The 23,271-nt window shown below is 43.0% G+C and overlaps 2 protein-coding genes across 5 annotated transcripts in view; one reads left to right on the top strand and one right to left on the bottom strand.

The window, feature by feature from the left end:
• Nucleotides 1-457: 457 nt before the first annotated feature.
• On the bottom strand, nucleotides 458-15,047 carry tmem41aa (transmembrane protein 41aa). 3 transcript variants are annotated; one of them, XM_060930452.1, is made up of 5 exons: nucleotides 14,850-15,047; nucleotides 2,491-2,641; nucleotides 2,225-2,386; nucleotides 1,328-1,466; nucleotides 458-964 (listed from the first exon to the last, which is right to left on the bottom strand). In XM_060930452.1, the coding sequence occupies exons 1-5, from the start codon at nucleotides 15,011-15,013 to the stop codon at nucleotides 759-761; spliced, it is 822 nt and encodes a 273-aa protein (XP_060786435.1). In that variant the 5' UTR covers nucleotides 15,014-15,047; the 3' UTR covers nucleotides 458-758. The 3 variants fall into 3 exon arrangements, with proteins under 3 accessions (XP_060786435.1, XP_060786436.1, XP_060786437.1); XM_060930453.1 differs by having other exon boundaries at nucleotides 14,862-15,047; XM_060930454.1 differs by having other exon boundaries at nucleotides 882-964; nucleotides 1,185-1,466.
• Nucleotides 15,048-16,033: 986 nt separating this feature from the next.
• The window catches only part of ehhadh (enoyl-CoA, hydratase/3-hydroxyacyl CoA dehydrogenase), a 26,217-nt gene continuing 18,979 nt past the window's right edge, over nucleotides 16,034-23,271 (top strand). Inside the window, exon 1 of one of the 2 annotated variants that reach the window (XM_060930450.1) lies at nucleotides 16,034-16,438. In XM_060930450.1, the coding sequence (XP_060786433.1) occupies nucleotides 16,365-16,438 (74 nt within the window). In that variant the 5' untranslated portion in view covers nucleotides 16,034-16,364. Of the gene's footprint in view, nucleotides 16,439-20,169; nucleotides 21,719-23,271 lie in introns of those variants that run through there. The other variant, XM_060930451.1, reaches the window with a different exon arrangement.

Here is a 23,271-nt window from a genome sequence, read left to right as displayed (position 1 = left end):
TCAGCCATTCCTGCTGGTCCAGGGAATCAAACTGGCGACCTTTTGGTCCCAAAGCTGCTTCTCTAACCCTTAGGTTATTATATATATATAATACATTTTTATTATATTTCCGTAATCCGTGACCTATCTGTATTTTATCAACTACTAGTGTGTGTGCATGGGTTGTTTTGAAGTCTAAGCTGTACAGTATTGACCCCGAATAATGTGCTACAACTTGAAAAAAACTTTCATGACTATTCCTAAGTTTCATGCATTTATTTCCCTGAGTCTCAGGACCAAGTGATATTATAGTGGGGATTATAGCTGTGGTGTTTCTGCTCCAGACTGGAACTAAACTCAGGCAGAGGGAGAGTCAGAGTTGGAGTTATACTGTAGTTATCAGTGTTGTGGGACCAGACCCTAATGTTTATAAAACACAAACCCACACTGAAATTAAAGTGATGAGATAAATCTGATGTTTTGTTTTCCACTTGTGTATATAAGTACAGAGGTAAGGGTTAAAGTTAGTAACAAGTCAAAAACTAGTTTTGCCTTTAATTACATTTATAACAAAGATTTCTTATTCGCTGAATCTTTGCTTGTTGTTCAACAGATGTACTGGATTCTATTGCAAGTTCATTTGAAGTATTTATACTGGTCCATTCATCATGAGGTGATCACATGACATTAAAAAAAAAAAAATTATACACACACACAGTAATATAGCACCTATACAAACATTTAAAAGTCCAGTGTAAACTGTGCGTGAGTGTAGTACATCAGCGATCTTTCTGTTCCGGCTGTGTGTATGCTGTATGTTTGTGTGCGTTTCCATAGTGACGGATGAGGGCGGATGGTAGTAGGGCAGCACAGGCGATGAGCAGCAGCTTCAGCACCATGCTCCATGACAACACGTTGTCCAGAGATGACAGGTCAGACAGGACCACGCCCGTCTGTACACACACCAGGTTATACGGCATCAGACCTACACACACACACACACACACACACACACACCAGGTTATACATCATCAGACCTGAAAGAAATCTGTGAAAATTCATTTCTTTCTGAAATATTTCTTTCCTTGTAACTCATCTCTGAAGAGTGAAATTATTTACATAAATGCATGTGATTGGCTAAAATCCTATATGGAGAATTTGTACAGTATTTACTCAGCACAGTCATCTGAAACACTTCACTCCACCTGTTTAACAACCCTGCTGTAGAGTCAAGCTCCGAATTCCTCGGGTTTAATTCCTGCTTTACTAGTTTCTGCTAACTTTGCATCCACAGAGCTGATACAGGAGAACAGAGAGACTGTACATATGTGCACTGTGTGTGTGGTACCGATGAGAACGGAGAGTGAGAAGTATGTGAGCGGGATGTTGACGATTGGAGAACTCATGTTGAGGAACCAGTTTGGACTCATGGGGAATAAACGCAGGAACAGCAAGAAGAAGAACAAACTGCTGCGGTTCTCCATCACCTAAAAACAAACACACGCAGAGTACACATTAGATTATATATATATGTGTAGACATCAGACACTTCTCTCCTAGTTCAGTTTATTACCAGGTTCTACTTCTCAGTACACTGCAACTGCGCTATAATGAACTTCTATAACAACCCACTTGTCACACTAGTTTTGACACATTTAAGTGAAATGTAAAAATCTTTGCTAGCATTTCCTGCTAATATCACACTAGCAAGCCAGCTTATGTTACTTCAGCGTTCCTACTGGCGGTGTAAACGCAAACAGAAAAAAACCCAGCCCTTGAAGGTGTGTAGTTCCCGGGGGAGCTCCCCAGTGGGTAGTTTCTCTCATGGAGTCCTTAGAACCATTTGGTCTGAAAGTGCTTCCTTCATATACTAGGTTCTAGTTCCTAGTGAAAGTTCCACCAGTTCCTGTTTACTACTTCATAGTTTCTAATTCCTGAAGTTTATGAGTTAGATGTTGCTGTCCCACTGTAGCACTGAATGTATACCAGTGCTGCTGGAGACGTGAGACTCACGCTATTTCAAAACTGAAATGCGTCATAGCCCTGAGTTCAAGTAGATCACTTCCTCTTATAGTTTTCTTGTTTGTATTTCTAGTTATCTGGTTAGTTTTAGATGCCATAGATCATAGTTACCATGGTTTTTAACTATTAACTATTTCTTACTTTCTAGTTCCCTCAGTTAACCGAATGTATTTTTGGGTGAATCTCTCTGCACGTGTAGTAGTAGTGTTAGATAAACGCACACCTTTCTCTGCAGCTGGGCGACCCTGTCTGGGAATATGCGGATGATGTACTGCTTGCCGAAAAAGTGGGAGAGCAGGAAACACATCGAGGCTCCTACAGTGGTGAGAACACAACACAGCACAAGACCCAGCCAGGGTCCGAACAGCGCCCCCGCCAGGACGTTCTGCACTCACACACAAAAACCACGCAGAAACAAGAGTGAAGTTGGAAAATCAGTGGATTATCTCAGCAGTGTTGTAACATTGCTATTTCTATGTGTGTACACACCAGTAGCGATGACCCCGGGATGGCGAAGGCCTGTTTGTACAGATAAGCGCTGGAGAACAGGAGTAGGACAAAGCCGCTGTGTTCCCTCTTATAGAACTTTAACAACCCGGCCATCTGCTTTAACTCCTGCAGATCAGATGGGAACTTCAACCTGACACATGCGCGCGCACAAGGATATAATAAGGAAGGGTGAATGAAGCCTCATTAAGCTACAGTCACACTACAGCTCGCGATGCTTTGCGATGGTTTATCGATGAAAATGAGGCATTTTGGTAATGATGCATGGCAATATACAGGCGAGCTAAAAGTTATGGTCACACAGCAGATGAACACTTGACTGTCATGCCTTTGCACGCTTGAGTGGCCCCGCCCACTCACAGGACCCAGTCGTTATGGGAAACATCTGATGCTGATTTGAGTGCAATCAGGACGCGCATATATTTGCTTTTCTCTCCATGCTTCCACGGAAGGCGGTCGCATTTGCTCTCCCTCCTTTTTTTTCCCCTGCTTGTGCTTCTGTGTCTTGTCTCGTCTGCTGTACTTTTTGAAGAGACTCTCCCCGCATTACTTTCTAAACTAAAAAAAGCATGGAATTGATAAACTGGTCTCCTAACGAAATTGATACAGTTTTCTCAACGAGAAGCCTGGGTTCGGGGGAACCCGCCTGTCCTGCCGGAACGTTTGCGGCTGGTTACGCGATGGATGTGTGGGAGCGGTGGCCAGTCGTGTGCCTGGCGATTCTTTCTGTGGAGGACATTGAAGATATCTACCTATTCGGAACCATGATTACAGGACTTTTGCTGACTGGATTAGGCATTGCCCTGGTATATCGAGGAAATCAGACAACGGTGACAGCTGTTCAAAGCCCAACAAAGCTGCCCGATATGATTGGAGCGGTGGGCAAAGCTGTCGGCACTCAGACTGTGGCTATTCAGAATTTGAACCGCAATATGGTTGTTATCTTGGAGAAGCTTTCGGCTTTGCAAGGAATAAGTTTTTCGGAGACCAGTTTGAACAGAATGGACAGATATGGACGAGCGGTGTGGACGTGCAAAGACTGCATCTGGAAAGACCAAACAATTTATATCTTATCGACATTCGGCTCCCTGAGACAGCACCGGCCTCGGTTTAGGCCGTTGCTGAGAGAACATTTCCCCCTGAAGGTCACTGCTGGGAGACGCTCTCGCATTTCTCGCATTCCTTCTCCAACTTTCCGTGGTCGCCATTTTCACCCCCAGTGTGACAAGCGGGTGCGTGACCAGCGCCTTCATGGCTGCAGGAGCGGACAGCTGCTTGCTTGCGCTGGGTTACCTCTACCTCCTCCCCTACCACCCCCTTACCCCCCACCCCTGATTGCCTCCTCCTTTCCCCCCTTAAGTCCCGTGTTTTAAAGTGTACTTGTGTTATTGTGGGCTTATGTGCAGAGGTTTTTTAAATGTTCCCACACTGTACTCCTGACAGGAGCATGGGGGGGGGGGGGGGGGGGGGGGGGGTTCTTTTTTCCTCATCTCTCCTCATGTTGTTATTATTGTGTTTCCTTTTCCTTTATCCCTGTCTTCCTGTCCTGTTCCCCCTCTGTAAGGACAGGCTGATGGTCAATTTCACTGGTACAGTGATAATAAAGGGTTCATTCATTCATAAGGACACAGAGGCTTTGCAAAATATCATTATCACTGTCATGTCTGTTTCTAACCATGTTTGTTTATGACTCTGCTTTCAGTTTTGTGTTTGCAAATATCACTAATAAACACTTTTCCTACACTTGCATCCATCTACCACCACATACCTGACAGAATACTTCTCAAACTCTCTGTGAAAACAGCATCCTTATACGTGCATGCTGATTGCACTCAAATCAGCATCAGATGTTTCCCATAACGACTGGGTCTCAAGCACACGCACAATGCGCTCTGAAGAATCCCTGAATGTAAATGCACTTTTCAAGTCTCGGTGAAGGTTAGGCTACACCTCACTGCTGTGTTGATAAGGCTCCCACGAGCATAAGGAACAGGAATTCAAGACAAATGCATCTCAAGAGGCTCGAAGAAGGTTCCCCGAGTTTCAGGAAGTATTCCCAAACCCATCTGTGAGTATTTACCGCTTAGTTTGCTGACAAAAACATCACCACCAAATTTCAATGCATGTGCTGATTTTTTTTGCGATGTTTTTGGCCACTCATGAGGTGGAGACACACCAAAAAGCAACTCACGAAGCTCAGAGAACAATCATCGTGCATCGCATGATTGGTTGCGATGCTACCAATTTTTCATCACCAAGTATTCGCAAACCCATCGTGAACTGTAGTGTGACTAGGGCCTTAAACTTGGTAAGTTCTGTAGAGGAAAATTGCAGAGTAGTGATTTTTTAGAGAAGCCATGCTACAGAGACACTGTGTCTCATGTTTATATAAGGTAAGGTGCATCACACTCATGTTCTGCAAGGTTATTGTTAGCATGTGTATGGGTAAAGATAGTGAGGATAGCAAGGTAGCGATACAGAGAATGTCGAAGCTGAACACCCTGATGTTAAGAAGATATCTGATATGCAAGTCATGTTATCGGGGGTGTGCATGAAAAAGATGAAGGGCTTCTCTGGGCCAAACACTGATGGTGATGATACACGGGGCAACTTTTTGGGCAATGTTGCCGAGCAATGTTGCTGGGCAATTGCGTTTTGATTCTTTTCTATTGAGATTGGGCAACATTGTTTCTTTCTGAATGGTTTTGATAATCTCTGGCAACTTTGAGATAAGCCAATCAGAACGCGAGTATCGAGGTCATGTGACCTCCGGTGAGGTTCGGATCAGAAATTTCAAACAAATATGGCGGCCGCTCAGTGTCAGTGGAGTGAAGAGATGGAGAGACTCCTCATCTGTTTTTACGCCGGTAAGGGTTGTTATTTTAATATTCTATATGGAGGAATTTACCTCACCAAAGCTCTAAAAAACAACAGACAGCTTGATTAAATGGTCACAGCAAAAATTAATGGTGATGATACACGGGGCAACTTTTTGGGCAATGTTGCCGAGCAATGTTGCTGGCAACGGGCAACTAGGTGAGACACAGGGCAACTTTTCAGGGCAACAATGGGCAACAACAGTTAGCAATGGCAGTTTACAGTTAGCTAAAAAAAAAATCGATGTCTTAATTTTTGCTGTGACCATTTAATCAAGCTGTCTGTTGTTTTTTAGAGCTTTGGTGAGGTAAATTCCTCCATATAGAATATTAAAATAACAACCCTTACCGGCGTAAAAACAGATGAGGAGTCTCTCCATCTCTTCACTCCACTGACACTGAGCGGCCGCCATATTTGTTTGAAATTTCTGATCCGAACCTCACCGGAGGTCACATGACTCGATACTCGCGTTCTGATTGGCTTATCTCAAAGTTGCCAGAGATTATCAAAACCATTCAGAAAGAAACAATGTTGCCCAATCTCAATAGAAAAGAATCAAAACGCAATTGCCCAGCAACATTGCTCGGCAACATTGCCCAAAAAGTTGCCCCGTGTATCATCACCATAAGACATCGATTTTTTTTTTAGCTAACTGTAAACTGCCATTGCTAACTGTTGTTGCCCATTGTTGCCCTGAAAAGTTGCCCTGTGTCTCACCTAGTTGCCCGTTGCCAGCAACATTGCTCGGCAACATTGCCCAAAAAGTTGCCCCGTGTATCATCACCATGAGATTCACTGCTCTTGCAAGAATATAATAAAGTTGGATTTCTGCTTGCTTTCTTCTAAAAGTCTCAAGGTTAAATTATTACTTTTTTTCTACCACAGTTCCTGTATCTTCACTTCCTCTAGTGTACAGTGTTTAGTTCTGGTTCCAATTCATTCTCCCCTAGTTCCACTAATATTCTCCTTGTAACTTGTTCTTGTTCCCTTAACTTCTAAACCAGTGGTGGCTGGTAGTCTTTCAAACAGGGGAGGCTGGTCCGTTACGATATTTCCAGATTTTAAAAGAAAAAACACATAAATTTTGCCCATACTCTTGCCTCTGATCTGGTTGATTGTTGGCAGGGTCACAAACTGTGAAATAACAGGTTCTTTTGGCCCATTAGCCTACTGTCCAATATACATGATGGTGGTGTTGGGGGGAGGGGTATATTTTAACATTTTATATTTTAAAATTGTGGCATGTTGTTTAAAAATTGATCATTATTGAAAGCAGCTCTTTGTCAGGAACCTCAGCAGTAACAGCAGAGTGTTCTGGAATAGGCACAAGCACTGACCTTGGGGAGCCAAACATAGAGCTGGGTGCCACACATTTCATTCAATGACACTTTCCCTATATTTTACTTATTTTGACTGAGAAATGTTTTATTGACAATTTTGATAACCCTTCACTTTTAATCCAGGTCTGTAGTGTGAAATGTTCTCGACTGTGTTTTTGTTTAAAAATGTTTTCCAAATTGTAGCTGTGTTTAATTCATATCCAGAAAAAAATATATTCCAATATAATATACTCAGCATAAACATTTTAAATAGATTCTATATTTTTGGTCCAGGCGGCACGGTGGTGTAGTGGTTAGCGCTGTCGCCTCACAGCAAGAAGGTCCAGGTTCGAGCCCTGTGGCCGGCGAGGGCCTTTCTGTATGGAGTTTGCATGTTCTTCCCGTGTCCGCGTGGGTTTCCTCCGGGTGCTCCGGTTTCCCCCACAGTCCAAAGACATGCAGGTTAGGTTAACTGGTGACTCTAAATTGAGCGTAGGTGTGAATGTGAGTGTGAATGGTTGTCTGTGTCTATGTGTCAGCCCTGTGATGACCTGGCGACTTGTCCAGGGTGAACCCCGCCTTTCGCCCGTAGTCAGCTGGGATAGGCTCCAGCTTGCCTGCAACCCTGTAGAAGGATAAAGCGGCTACAGATAATGAGATGAGATTTTTGGTCTATCCATGACATATTACTAAAGTAGCCTATTTACTGTTGTTGATGTGGGTCACTTGCTGTTAGCCAATTTACTTTCTCGTACCAGGACAGCTGAAAGGAACGAGTATTATTCCCTACCTTTTTCACCAAGTCAATTTGAGGCGTTGGTCTACCCTGCTCTTTAATTTTTTCCTCAAAAGGAAGACTGGCAAATGGCTTCGCCAAAATTAAATCAGCAATGCTTGGCATCCGTGCGCAGCTTTCTTGTTAGCTGACTAGCCCCCTCAAGTTCAAGTTCAGTCACTCAAATAAACGAAATTTCTGGAACTAAGATAGCAAACTTGACAACACTATATTTACACTTTATCAGGGATGAGAGTGGGTGGTCACCAAAAAAGCAGAAAACAAGATGGTGCCTGAAGCCGGGGGTCTGGGAGGGATACCCCCCCAGGAAAATTTTGAAAAATAAGGCCTTACAAACCACTTTTCCTGCAATCTGAGCTGTAGTAGATAAAAAAATCTGTTCTTTTTTATATATTTACATGAAAATATGTTTCAAATCAATAGGAGTATTGTTTGAATTCAAAATAAAATCACATTCTACATTCAAGGGTATGGTTATAATTTATGATCAACAAAAATGACAAACTAAATTCAAATTAAACACAAGTTTTATTAATTATCAAAATGTTCATATATTAAATAAAATTTCTTAGGGAGAAAAGGTCAGTCACCCTATGTCCTCATTAGTTGCATATGATTTCAAAGTCTTTTGAAATATTTAAGTTTTCAAAACTGTCAGCATTAATTCAGATTTACTGACCATCATATACATGTTCAATGTATTAAATCAAACAAATGCTAACTTTATGGGATAATGTCTATGTACACTTTATACAATTATTGGGTCATTCCATGCCAAATCAACAAGAGGTTATGCTTGACCATCTCAGATTTCAATGAAATTTGGAGGGCTCAGAGATACTATTAAAAGAAGTTAATCCCCAAAACTTGAGCTTCCTATCACCAATAGTTTCAGAAATACAGGCATTTGAATTTTTCGATTTTTTTGTTTTTTGCTCAAAACATACATATTTCAAAGTGCAATATAATCTTTATTATGCAAGATAGAAACCTAAAATTTTGCACAGAGAGACTCAATGTCTTGTACTACAAGCTTCAACTTATAATTTCAATGGCCATTGTTTATTAGATGGTGATTTTAACAAGGAAATTAAAAGGACAAATTTGCATTTTTTGCATTTTTAACTCATTCTGGAAGCTTGCCTGTGGCAGTAATGCTTAAACTAAGAATGTTATTCAAATCTACACAGAAATATCTACCAATTTCAGTTTTACCAAGTCTCCACTATTCCTAGTTTGTCTGTAATAGGGTTTTGAAATTCGCCGATTTCTAAAACATGCCATTTTCAGTAGCAAGAAATCCAATGTGGGATAGCAGTTAGGAACTTGTAAATTTTTTTCAGTAATCCCCAAGACCCATATTTTATATTTCCAAATTTTTGTTCTGTGCCTCTCAAGTATTTTTAAACTACAGGGGTTTAAAAAATCCATTTTCACCAAATTCGAATTTTTGATATATTTTCATATAACTGATATTTGAGGGTTAATAAATGCTTCAATAAGGCTCAAATAGGTCAGGAGACATGTTTCTTCCTCAATTTTAAATAAAATTTCAATTAATGCTCAGTATTAATTATTTGTAAATTGATTTTAATCTAAGACTGTGTAACATTAGCAATCAATGACCAGCTATTGTGTACCAGTCAACAGCCAGCATTATCAATATCAACACAGCACAATAGGTGACCTTTGATACCAGAACAGGTGGCTCATATCTTATAGTTTTAGAGTCTGTAAACTGCATACTTGTTCAGATAACATTATATTGCTTGGATTATATTAAATACATTGTAATACAGAGCACTGAGAAAATTTACCAATGTTATTAACTGAATGTGTTTCTTTGCAAGGATTGGATATTTTGAATAGTTGACTAGGGAATTTAATTGTAGTTGCTTTCAATTTGAGATCAGTATAAATGAGTTTGTTCTTAGACACCTAGAAATGGCTGAACTTCCTCCCTGTTCTATAGGAATTGGACTAAAGAAAGATTCTGACTGCCATAAGCTAACATACAACAGAAATTGTAAGTTAAGTGATTTATATGAAAAAAAAAAAAAATATATATATATATAAAAATATCCTTCTCACCCCCGGCGGGGGGGTGGTATCCATGTCATCCTCAAGCTTGGGTCCTCTACCAGAGGCCTGGGAGTTTGAGGGTTCTGCACAGTATCTTCGATGTTCCTAGGACTGCGCTCTTCTGGACTGAGGCTTCAGATGTTGTTCCTGGGATTTGCTGGAGCCACTCTCCCAGTTTGGGGGTTACTGCCCCAAGTGCCCCCACTACCACGGGGACCACGCAACCCTTGACCTTCCACATCCGTTCCAGCTGCTCTTTCAACCCTTGATACTTCTCAAGTTTCTCATGTTCCTTCTTCCTGATGTTGGCGTCAGCTGGGATCACCACATCTATCACCACCACCCTCTTCTGCTCTTTGTCCACCACCACTATGTCCAGTTGGTTAGCCAGGATCTGTTTGTCAGTCTGGAAGCTGAAGTCCCACAGAACCTTGGCCCTGTTGTTCTCAGCCACCTTCTGTGGTATGGCCCATTGGGACTTGGGTACTTCTATTCCATACTGGTTGCAGATGTTCCTGTATACTATTCCAGCCACTTGGTTGTGCCTCTTCATGTACGCTGATCCAGCTAGCATCTTACACCCTGCTACTATGTGCTGGACTGTTTCAGGGGCTTCTTTGCACAGTCTGCATCTTGGGTCTGATCTACTCTGGTAGATCCTGGCCTCTATGGCTCTTGTGCTTATGGCCTGTTCTTGTGCTGCCATGATTAGTGCCTCTGTGCTGTCTGTCAGTCCAGCATTATCCAGCCACTGGTAGGATTTCTTGATATCAGCCACTTCCTCTATCTGACGGTGGTACATGACATGTAGGGGTTTGTCCCTCCAGGTTGTCTGTTCCTCCTCCTCCTCTGCACTCTCATCAGGGTTCTGCTGCCTGAGACATTCACTTAGCAGTTCATCCTTTGGGGCCACCTTTCTGATGTATTCTCGGATTTTCAATGTTTCATCCTGGACCGTGGTCTTGACGCTCACTAGCCCTCGGCCTCCCTCTTTCCGCTTAGTGTATAGTCTCAGGGTGCTGGACTTGGGGTGGAACCCTCCATGCATGGTGAGGAGCTTTCTAGTCTTGATATCTGTGGCTTCTATCTCCTCCTTTGGCCAGTTTATGATACCAGCGGGGTATCTGATGACTGGTAGTGCGTACATGTTGATGGCTCGGACCTTGTTCTTACCATTCAGCTGACTTTTCAGGACCTGCCTTACTCTCTGGAGGTAATTGGCTGTGGCTGACTTCCTTGTGGCCTCTTCATGGTTTCCATTAGCCTGTGGGATGCCAAGTTACTTGTAGCTGTCTTGGATATCACCTATGTTGCCCCCGGTAGGTCAATCCCCTCAGTCCAGATCATCTTGCCTCTCTTTGAGACCATCCGGCCACACTTGTCCAATCCGAATGACATCCCTATGTCATCGCTGTTGATCTGGGTGGTGTGGATCAGCGAGTCTATTTGTCGCTCGTTCCTGGCATACAGCTTGATGTCATCCATGTAGAGCAGGTGGCTGATTGTTGCCCCACTACGGAATCGGTACCTGTAGCCGCTCTTCGTGATGATCCGACTGAGGGGGTTCAGGCCTATGCAGAACAGCAGTGGTGATAGCGCATCTCCTTGGTATATGCCGCACTTGATCAGCTGGATAGTGGTAATGCTCACTGACTACGATGCGGGAGATCGGGGTTTGAATCCCGGTCGGTGCAAAACATCATCCAGTAAGGGTCCTTAGGCAAGACCCCTCATGATATATCAGCCTACCTCAGGAATGAGTGAAGACATAACTGATAGAGTCATACCGGCTCAGACGTCGCCCGGGTCAACAAGGTCTGTGTCAGTTGCTAGGGAACTAGGGCAAACTGATGAGAAATGGGCTACTGGAACAAGACATCGATGGACGAGGACAGAAAATACGGATTTGCTGGAATGCTACTATACAAGCAATCCCAGAGAGAGGGGATACATGCAGCGAATGTGGGACCATTGGATACTTCGAAACCCACAATCAAGGCTAACAAAGAAACAGCTATTAGCCCAGTGTTACATCCGTAATCGAAATCTACTATCACAACTAGAGATTAATGAAATACAACAATGATGCTATGGCAAGGGGGAGCCAGGAAGACAGGTCAGCGGGGAGATGTCATCATCATCCCCACAACCAGAGATTGGGTACCAAGCCCCAACAGCTAACAGCCTCAACACAAGAGCTGCTGACCTGAGAAGGAAGCTCGTGACCCAACTGGAAACCTGGAGCCCCCGACGAATACCGAAGCTGAGTTGCCAAGTACCTTCAGAAGATCTACTAGTATATATATATATATATATATGAGTGATTCCACGCTTATGGGTACTGAAATGGGGACATGAACTTATTTTTAAAAATTCACCTAAAACCATTTCTTTTTTTACCATCAGGTCACAAAACATGTAATCTTTAATGAATGATATGTTAAAAGATAACTTTAATTTTCTGAGATGTAATAAAAGCATATTTATATGCCAAAGTCAAGCCTATGAGTTCCAAAATGATGTCTGTTACATTACTTCTGTTACGATTGTCCATCTCGCGTCTGTTACAAATTAATTACAATCTAGCTATATACCATGTTAATCTTATTGAAAGAATGTGTATGTTTATTCTACTACACATGTTTATTAATTATATTTGCTAAAACATCACCTTCCTATGTTTCAAAAAGTAATTCTACATTGTTAAAATTGAGAATATATATGTCCACAACACTTCTGTTACGTTCTGACTTTGGCATATAAATGTTTTTATTACATCTCAGAAAATTAAACTTATCTTTTAACATATCATTCATTAAAGATTACATGTTTTGTGACCTGATGGTAAAAAAAGAAATGGTTTTAGGTGAATTTTTAAAAATAAGTTCATGTCCCCATTTCAGTACCCATAAGCGTGGAATCACTCATATATTTACTGAAAAATGTGAAATGTTCATATATTATTGAGCTTATTTCAAAATGATAATATTTTTAAAACCATATTTCTGTGACATGAACACAAGTAAAATGTTTCCTTATCTATACAAATCATTTAGTTGTATTTATCAGTCCTTAATCATCAATAAAATGGAAATAATATAAAAAATTCGAATTTGGAAAAAATTGATTTTTTAAACACCCGTAGCTCAGAAATACTTGAGAGACAGAACAAAAACTTGGAAATATAAAATATGGGTCTAGGAGATTACTGAAAAAAATGTACAAGTTCCTAACTGCTATCCCACATTGGATCGAAAAATTCAAATGCCTGTATCTCTAAAACCGTTGGAGATAGGAAGCTCAAATTTTGGGGATTAATTTCTTTTAACAGTATCTCTGAGCCCTCCAAATTTCATTGAAATCTGAGATGGTCGAGCATAAATGTGTCAGATATTTGTTGATTTGGCATGGAATGACCCTATTTATAGTTCACAGTCACTTCTCATTTTCATTTAATCATTTCAACGACTTCTTCAGCTTTTTGGCCAAAGACAAAAGCTTGTCAGTCCTCTCTCTGTTTTTTTTATACCAGCATCGATTTCATGTACCTTCGCTTCATCTCGCTTGTCAATTGTATTCGGCATTTTGAGTAAAAAAGCCGATACGAAAGAGAAACGTATTTTTGAAGCGCAGCGACGATGAACATGTGCAAGTTTCGATAAAATAGAACAGATGCGGGTACTTTTGTAAGAACTGTTATGATTGGCTTTTGTTCTCTCCCACACTCTTGTAAGAACTGTTATGATTGGCCATCATGCTCTCGCCAGCGATGTTTTGGCCAATTACATTGTAGATAACACATATTCTACCGCGAGACTAAAGATGGCGAAAATGTAAACATGTAACATCGTCGTACGCTTGAGTATCACAAAGGAACATACCCCAACCCCCTCAATGAAAAAAACATCTCAACGGATTTGGCATAATATCAATTTTCGCTCAGAAAAAGCAGAAATCCGCCGAAAAGCGGAAAACTCTCATCCCTGCTTTATTTACAATGAAAATATATACAAACTAAAAAAGCTGGTAGAAACCGTATGTAATGAATGAAATCGAAATGTAAGCTGATCTCTTACAATACACCACAGCACTTGCGAATCTGCATGGGACTGAACTGAGATTCACTGCTGCCTGTCTATAGTTGAAACGAGCTGTCAATCAAAGAAAATATCCAGCCGCTTTCACCAATCACCAGTCTCCTCGCGGAAACTGCCATGTCCCTCCCACTGTGAGGCTCGGAGTCCGTGGGCGGGTGTTTTTGCAGTGCTTGTCCAATAACCGTCTTGCATTTTTATATTGAAAAGCGCAGAGCTCCCAAATGCCATTGAAGTGCACTGAGGCTGGGAGTCTGGTGGGCGGGCGTTTTCGCAGTATTTGTCCAATAATCGTCTTGCATTTTGAGATTGAAAAGCGCAGAGCTCCCAAATGCCATTGAAGTGCACTGAGGCTGGGAGTCTGGTGGGCGGGCGTTTTCGCAGTATTTGTCCAATAATCGTCTTGCATTTTGAGATTGAAAAGCGCAGAGCTCCCAAATGCCATTGAAGTGCACTGAGGCTGGGAGTCTGGTGGGCGGGCGTTTTCGCAGTATTTGTCCAATAATCGTCTTGCATTTTGAGATTGAAAAGCGCAGAGCTCCCAAATGCCATTGAAGTGCACTGAGGCTGGGCTGCATCGCGCTGTCACGAGGGGGAAAAACTCACGCACACATTAGGCGAACTGGGGAAAGTTATAACGGAATGATTTCGCACTGTAGTTGGGTTGAGCACATATATTTCTATGATTCTGGATCTGAAATAGCAATGTTATAAGGTCGGCTATAACATAAGCCTAGCGCAATTCATCCTACACGATGTTCGTCATTTTTAGAGGAGGCTGAGCCTCCCTCGCTGTCTTAGAGCAATCGCCTGTGTTCTAAACCCTATACACTTAAGGGAAAAGGTGAATTAATTAACAAGCAAAACAATATGTGAAAAAAGTGATGGGATAAACCAGGTAAATTTAATAATAATAATAATAATAATAATAATAATAATAATAAATGTGTTGACTGTATGACAGAATGAGTGGAGAATAAAAGAGCACTTCTGTAACTTGTTACTGCAGGAATCAGAGCTGGAGGAACATCATGCAGCACTACACAACCTTTATTCAGTGCACTGACAGAGGCAGGGGGGTGATTTGGGACACAGGAGGGGTGATTTGGGACACAGAAGAATGAACCCAGATTACTGTAAAGAAATGAAGGAGAGTGAATGAGTGAGGCTTACTGTAACTCTGACCTGATCACTTCTCTCTCTCCTCCCGGCTCTTCCTCTGCTTCCACTCGGTTCTGTTGGATGAGACTCGGTACCGGAGGGAGATAAGAGGACAGACAATACAGATATAAAGTAGAAATTAAAATTATAAATGCTAACCCCACTATAGAGCGCATGTTTACAGAAACACAACCAGGAAGTGCAGAACAATGTGGGCGGGCCTTGAATAGATCATGTGAGTGTGGGCAGCCAATTGGAATTCGTGCTTGCTTACAAATTTTTAAAAGTTTAATAAAGCGTGTGTGGAGAACATCAATAAATACATAAAATGAAAAATACGTTTTAGGAAATAAAATAAAAACAGTAACACAAATGAGGGAAATGAATCAGGAATCATAGACAGGCAGCTCAAAACCACACAGAGAATTAGATTAGAATTTTATTATTTTTTAGTTAAAAAATATATATTTTTACTAAAATAGTCATAAAAACACATTTATTAAATACACTGGACTATATGTATTATTTTGCCTCGAGTTTATGCCCATCCTGGATTGCGATGTGTGTGAGAGTGTGTGTGTGTGTGAGAGTGTGTGTGAGAGAGAGAGAGTGTGAGTGAGAGAGAGATTGAGAGAGTGTGTGTGTGTGTGTGTGAGAGAGAGATTGAGAGAGTGTGTGAGAGAGAGAGTGAGTGTGTGAGAGAGAGATTGAGAGAGTGTGTGAGTGTGTGAGAGAGAGATTGAGTGTGTGAGAGAGAGATTGAGAGAGTGTGTGAGTGTGTGAGAGAGAGAGTGAGTGTGTGAGAGAGAGATTGAGAGAGTGTGTGAGTGTGTGAGAGAGAGATTGAGTGTGTGTGTGAGAGAGAGTGTGAGAGTGTGAGAGAGAGATTGAGAGAGTGTGTGTGTGAGAGAGAGTGTGAGAGTGTGTGAGAGAGAGATTGAGAGTGTGTGTGTGTGTGAGAGAGAGAGATTGAGAGTGTGTGTGTGTGTGTGTGAGAGAGAGAGTGAGTGTGTGTGAGAGAGAGAGATTGAGTGTGTGTGTGTGTGTGTGTGAGAGAGAGTGTGTGTGTGTGTGTGTGTGTGTGTGAGAGAGAGTGTGTGAGAGAGAGATTGTGTGTGTGTGTGTGTGAGAGAGAGTGTGTGTGTGTGTGTGTGTGAGAGAGTGTGTGAGAGAGAGATTGAGAGTGTGTGTGTGTGTGTGTGTGAGAGAGAGTGTGTGAGAGAGAGATTGAGAGTGTGTGTGTGTGAGAGAGAGTGTGTGAGAGAGAGATTGAGAGTGTGTGTGTGTGTGTGTGTATGTGAGAGCGCAGTTGTGCGCAGTGCTGCAGCTCCTGAACCCTCCTTCAGCTGCTGGAACAGTAAACACACACTGCAGTTTGTGCACCGGAACAAAGTCCAGTTTTAAACTGAGCCGCAGCTGCTCAGGCCGCAGAGAGAGAGAGACTCACAGAGAGTCACTGACACTGACGGAGAGTCACTGACAGTCAGAGCGGGACAGTTTATTCCGGAACAGCGCTGGTTGGACGCAATGGCTCGGTGCACGCGCGTGAGGGGATCAATCGCTTTAATCACTCTGAATAACCCACCGGTTAACGCGCTCAGGTCAGTCTCACTGCGGGGGGAGAGAGAGAGAGAGAGTGGAGCTGAGTGGTGTGGAGTGAGTGTGAGTGAGTGTATGGAGCTGAGTGGTGTGGAGTGAGAGAGTGTGAGTGAGTGTATGGAGCTGAGTGGTGTGGAGTGAGTGTGAGTGAGTGTATGGAGCTGAGTGGTGTGGAGTGAGTGTGAGTGAGTGTATGGAGCTGAGTGTTGTGTGTGTAGAGTGAGTGAGTGTATGGAGCTGAGTGGTGTGTGGAGTGAGAGAGTGTGAGTGAGTGTATGGAGCTGAGTGGTGTGTGGAGTGAGAGAGTGTGAGTGAGTGTATGGAGCTGAGTGGTGTGGAGTGAGTGTGAGTGAGTGTATGGAGCTGAGTGGTGTGGAGTGAGTGTGAGTGAGTGTATGGAGCTGAGTGGTGTGTGGAGTGAGAGAGTGTGAGTGAGTGTATGGAGCTGAGTGGTGTGGAGTGAGTGTGAGTGAGTGTATGGAGCTGAGTGGTGTGGAGTGAGTGTGAGTGAGTGTATGGAGCTGAGTGGTGTGGAGTGAGTGTGAGTGAGTGTATGGAGCTGAGTGGTGTGGAGTGAGTGTGAGTGAGTGTATGGAGCTGAGTGTTGTGTGTGTAGAGTGAGTGAGTGTATGGAGCAGGAGCGTAATGTTTTTCTAACTTTTCTATCTTTAAAATAAACACCTTAATCGTAGCGCTTTAACATCTGGCTTACTTGATATAGTAAAATTAGTACAGAGGTTGTTTACTGGGACGTCTGGCTCCGCCTTTGTGCCGGAGGCGTGGCTGTCCCGGGTGTGGGAGGAGTCTGGATCAACTCACGCGGCGTCATGCAGTTAGAATGTCTCGGCTGCCAGCGGGGGAGTTCGCGGTTTAGCTGTCGGTCATGACAATATTCTCTCAGCAGCCCTGAATAACGCGGCTGTCCTGTTCCTCAGAGAGCCGAAATGGCGAATGATGTTGTTGAACGCGGAGCGGGAACTGATGGTGTTTTTACCTCAGTTCTCTTCCCCGTCTAGAAAGGTTGTTTATCAAATGTACAGCATTTCTTCAGGATCATGTTCCAGCACACACATTATCACGTTATGGCAAACTGGTGTCACCTTTTAAACAAATTCCTCTCGCCAGTAAATCTCCGCTGCTTAAACATGTAGCGTCCTTTAGACGGTTCGTCTACATGATCCTGAAAGATAATAAGGACGAGTCGGATCTAAGGCTGAATGTTAATGTTGATCATTTTAACAGGGGCGATTTCTCAGAGACAACAAGGGAAGCCGAGCTTCACCTAAAATTCTCTCCCCAAACTGCGGCGTCTACGACGTTGAATTCTCATTAAAACAATAACTTGCATAACATAATATATGCCCAAGATTGTATTTATGTTCATAACTATCCTGTTACTTATTTGAGTGATGTCTGATGAACTTGCAGTTCGCTACGAGAATCACCTTTGCTGCCAGGCTGTAACCTTTCTTATTTCAATGGGCTCTACAGGGAGTGCAGAATTATTAGGCAAATGAGTATGTTGACCACATTACCCTCTCTATGCATGTTGGCCTACTCCAAGCTGCATAGGCTTGAAAGCCTCCTACCAATTAAGCATACCAGGTGATGTGCATCTCTGTAATGAAAAGGGGTGTGGTCTAATGACATTAACACCCTATATCAGGTGTGCAAAATTATTAGGCAACTTCCTTTCCTTTGGCAAAATGGGTCAGAAGAGGGATTTGACGGACTCAGAAAAGTCAAAAATAGTGACATATATTGCAAAGGGATGGAGCACTCTTAAAATTGCCCAGCTTTTGAAGCGTGACCATCGAACAATCAAGCGTTTCATTCAAAATAGTCAACAGGGTCGCAAGAAGCGTGTTGAAAAAAAAAAGGCGCAAACTAACTGCCCGTGAACTGAGGAAAGTCAAGCGTGAAGCTGCCAAGATGCCACTCGCCACCAGTTTTGCCATATTTCAGAGCTGCAACATCACTGGAGTGTCAAAAAGCACAAGGTGTGCAATACTCAGGGACACGGCCAAGGTAACAAAGGCTGAAAAACGACCACCACTGAACAAGACACACAAGATGAAACGTCAAGACTGGGCCAAGAAGTATCACAAGACTGATTTTTCTAAGGTCTTATGGACAGATGAAATGAGAGTGAGTCTTGATGGGCCAGATGGATGGGCTCGTGGCTGGATCAGCAAAGGGCAGAGAGCTCCAGTCCGACTCAGACGCCAGCAAGGTGGAGGTGGGGTACTGGTATGGGCTGGTATCATCAAAGATGAGCTTGTGGGACCTTTTCGGGTTGAGGATGGCGTCAAGCTCAACTCCCAGTCCTATTGTCAGTTTTTGGAAGACACCTTCTTCAAGCAGTGGTACAGGAAGAAGTCAGCATCCTTCAAGAAAAACATGATTTTCATGCAGGACAATGCTCCATCACACGCATCCAAGTACTCCACAGCATGGCTGGCCAGAAAGGGTCTAAAGGAAGAAAGATTAATGACGTGGCCTCCTTGTTCACCTGATCTGAACCCCATAGAAAACCTGTGGTCCCTCATCAAATGTGAGATCTACAAGGAGGGGAAACAGTACACATCTCTGAACAGTGTCTGGGAGGCTGTGGTTGCTGCTGCACGCAATGTTGATCGCAAACAGATCAAAACACTGACCGAATCCATGGATGGCAGGCTTTTGAGTGTCCTTGTAAAGAAAGGCGGCTATATTAGTCACTGATTTGTTTTTGGTTTTTTTTTTAATGCCAGCAATGTATATTAGTGAATGTTGAGTTGTTATATTGGTTTCCCTGGTGAAAATAAATGAGTGAAATGGGTATATGTTTGTTTTTTGTTAAGTTGCCTAATAATTATGCACAGTTATAGTCACCTGCACACACAGATATCCTCCTAAGATAGCTAAAACTAAGAAAGCCCTACTCCAACTTCCAAAAATACTCAGCTTTGATATTTATGAGTCTTTTGGGTTCATCAAGAACATAGTTGTTTTTCAATAATAAAACTAATCCTCAAAAATACAACTTGCCTAATAATTCTGCACTCCCTGTATGGACTGGCAGCAGTGTTGCTAGATTGGGCGGTTTTAAGTGCATTTTGGCGGGTTTTGAACATATTTTGGGATGGAAAACGTCAGCAGTATCTGGCAACACTGACTGGCAGCCGGGTATCCGTTGCAGTCTATGAGACGGCTCTGAACAGCCAATTTTGGCTAGTTGTTATTGGTTAAAATCAACAAAATCGTCACTTCCAGGGAAGCCGGGCTTCTCTGGGACTAAACGAGACAGTGGGAGGGACAAGAAGCCGGGCTGATAAAGGATTATTGGAGGTAGTGTTTGAAAGACATGAGGAGGGCGGTACTTCGGCGAGGAACACGGAAGTATGATCAGTCAGTCCCTAGCGGATGTCGAGAAAGTGCAGTCGTGTGCCAAAGTGCTGTCCGAATTTCTTTTCATATAAACGGTTCTTCTCATTGATGTCTCTGTACATTACTCTGTAAATAAATGCAAATATTACTCGTTGTGCTCTGTTAACTTTCATCCATTCTATCAGTTTGATCATTCGTGAATTCACTCGTTTATTTCATTTGTAGTTCAATCTGGTTGTAGGCTAGCTTGAGCCTTATTGGGATCTGCAGTGCTAGCTGCTAACAGAAATTGGTGAAGTCTCTGGAAAGCACAACCAGCTGGTATGACAGGGTCACAGACCATTTTCTGGAAAAGGAGCGGAGGGCAGAATTTGTGTATAAATAGTGTTCATGCTCATGAATGTGAAGTGTGTATATTGTTCAGTAATGTTAAGAGAATGGTGGGCTCTGTGTTATAGGTTATACCTGGGTATAATATTCAAGGTTCTGTGTGTTGCATAGCCTACCTGGTTATGAATTTCCAGACTGTGTTGCAGATGTTGTTCAAGGATGTGTTGCACAGCTGGGTGTTGTGTTAAAGACTCTGTGTTGCATATCAGGGTATGATGTTCAAGGCTCTTCGTTGAATAGCCAGTGATTTTTGGATGTTTGATATTTTTGATTAAGGATATGAGGCACTAGCCTGGCAAGCCAGACTATAACATGAAATGTACAAGCAAAAATACTTTCTGCCACTAGGTGGGGTTGTCTAGTTCACTATGCTAATGGGGCACACCTTTCTGTGCTTTGATATCCGGCCTACAGGTTTTACGATGAATGCGTAAAATGGGCTTCCCCTGTTTTAAAAACCAGCAGCCGCCACTGAATTTTAACTACGTTGTTTTTGCAGCAACCAGTGTGAAATGTTTGGGCTGCGGTGAAATGGGGCACCTGGTGCGAGCTTGTCCCTTTAAAGGGGGTGAATCAGAGGGACAAGGGGAAAATGCTGGTGAGGCTGATGAAAACCTCAGAGAGGGGCGATTTGCAGAGACTGGTCTGAGCACTGGGAATGAGTTACCGGGTTCACCCGGTGTCGCTGAAGCAGATGAACCTCACGAGACTACAGGAATTAATATTCCTGCTTCTCAAACTGAACTCAGCAGTTCCGAGTGTGCTGTAGAGGGGAACGCTAGCTCTGAATCTGGGACCGCAGACAGTTCGCAAAACAGCAACGAGTCGGTCACTAACTGCAGTCAGTGTTCAGTCTCTGCTGATGAAATGCTCATAGATTCAGAAGAGAATGTTTTCAAAGTTCCACCAAAGAGAAAACAGGACGTTGTTAAAAAGAAAGCTAAAAAGAACAAAACTCTTACTGCCACTTCAAGCGATGCTGAAAATGAAAGCGATTTCTCCGACTGTAGTGTGAATTACAGCTTACGGCCGAGTGGCTTTACCAGTCGCATCTATTGAGGTATTTCACTCACGTGACCAAGTCATGTGACACTGCCATTTTGGACGGCACGGCTCGAATCAGTTTGAATGCGAGGAAGGCGACAAACGAAAAACATAAAAGAAAAAGGAGCGAGATGCAGAAAACACCTTCACTATCCAGCGACATAGGGCATTTACAGGGCGAGCAGAGGGAGAGGTATTTGCAAAAATTGAGTTTAGCAGGCTTAGAGAACGACGTTTACCTGCTTCCACCAGGATTGTTCACTGACGTACGGAAGTACACGAAGCCCTCGTCTTTACCTGACTTCGGCCCACATGATCTGTATACCTATGTCGTTAAAAACCCATCGCCATACACAGGTATTGATCTGAAAGCGTATACGAGTTTGGATGCCTACAAATATTTTGTGTCAGGCTGGGTAACATGCCTACATCAGCGGGTCGTCCCTGGAGCCGGTGGTCGCCATCTTATTACAGCTAAGGTTTGTTCACATTTTCATTTACTTTCGGTCCTCAGGATAAACAAAATGTTATTAAATGTCATTGAAATAACTTCTTAGTCTGTTGAGACATGGCCCGTTATAAATTTGCTGTTACCAGGCAATGACCAAGAACTGTATTATTAGGGTCGGTGTAGTTGTAGCAGTGTATTAGCAACTAGCTGTTAGCACTAGCTAATGTCAACAACATCGTAGCTAGTATGTTACTGTAGCAATATTTACGTTCAGTCATTTGGATGACTGTTAAAACCTTTCAATCTCAAGTTTTTCCTTTACTGGATTTACTCGTTTACTGAGCTAGCGCGCTCGGCCAAGCCGGGAGCCATCGCGCGCTCTCCGGCCGAGCCGGGAGCCATCGCGCACTCTCCGGCCGAGCCGGGAGCCATCGCGCGCTAGGCGGCCGAACCGGGAGCCATCGCGCGCCCGGCGGCCGAGCCGGGAGCCATCGCGCGCTCTCCGGCCAAGCCGGGAGCCATCGCGCGCTCGGCGGCCGAGCCGGGAGCCATCGCGCGCTCGGCGGCCGAGCCGGGAGCCATCTCGCGCTAGCTCAGTAAACTAGTAAATCCAGTAAAGGAAAAACTTGAGACTGAAAGGTTTTAACAGTCATCCAAATGACTGAACGTAAATATTGCTACAGTAACATACTAGCTACTGTTGTTGACATTAGCTAGCTTGCCGTCCAAAATGGTGGACACCGGGGCGTCACGTGACCCTGTGACGTCAGGTGAAATACCTCAATAGTGTAGATGACATTAAGTTGTTTCTGAAAGAGACAAAGCACACTAGAAATGTGCGTGTGGATGATTTCTTCCCAGACGTAGAACAGTTTATAATGAAAACCAGGTCTTTCCTGAGTGAGAACTGTTTTGCTGAACAGGAGGTTTACTGCCTTAAGAAATTTTTAACTAAGCTTAATGTTCTAATGAACGACAGTTGGGACAAAGCTTAATTTCCTTTTGTTTCATCATGATGTATACACAGCTGTTTCTTTTATTTATGAAGGGAATCCGGGTTGCTTCTCTAAATGTAAATGGGGCCAGAGAAGGAATTAAGAGAGCAACTTTGTTTGAGACAATAAAACAAAAAAGGTTTGATGTTGTTTTTGTTCAAGAAACTCATTCCGACCGACACAATCAGTGAAGTTGACTGGGTAAGAGAGTTTGATGGACTTGCACTGTTAAGCCACAACACTTCAATTAGTGGTGGGGTTGCCATTTTATTCTCCAGAACCTTTACTCCTATTTCCTGTGAGGTTGAGGAGATTTCAAAGGGTAGGCTTTTAAAAGTCAGAGCCAAATTTGAAAATATTTTTTTGGCCTTTGTTGGTGTGTATTCACCTACTTTGCCTTTTGAGAGAATGTTGTTCTTAAATGATTTGGACACTGTTTTACATGGTTGTGATCCTGAGGAGATTTTACTTTCGGGAGGGGTCTTCAACTGTACGGAGAAAGTAATAGACAGGAATCACATAGAGCCACACATGGCCTCACGTAGATGCCTCACTGAATTAATGAATTCTAATGACCTCACTGACA

The sequence above is a fragment of the Neoarius graeffei genome, chromosome 9 (assembly GCF_027579695.1).
Source record: "Neoarius graeffei isolate fNeoGra1 chromosome 9, fNeoGra1.pri, whole genome shotgun sequence".
In the NCBI taxonomy this organism is placed as follows: Eukaryota; Metazoa; Chordata; class Actinopteri; order Siluriformes; family Ariidae; genus Neoarius; species Neoarius graeffei.
Note: the sequence above shows the minus strand (reverse complement) of the source record. Positions and strands in the feature narration are given on the sequence as shown.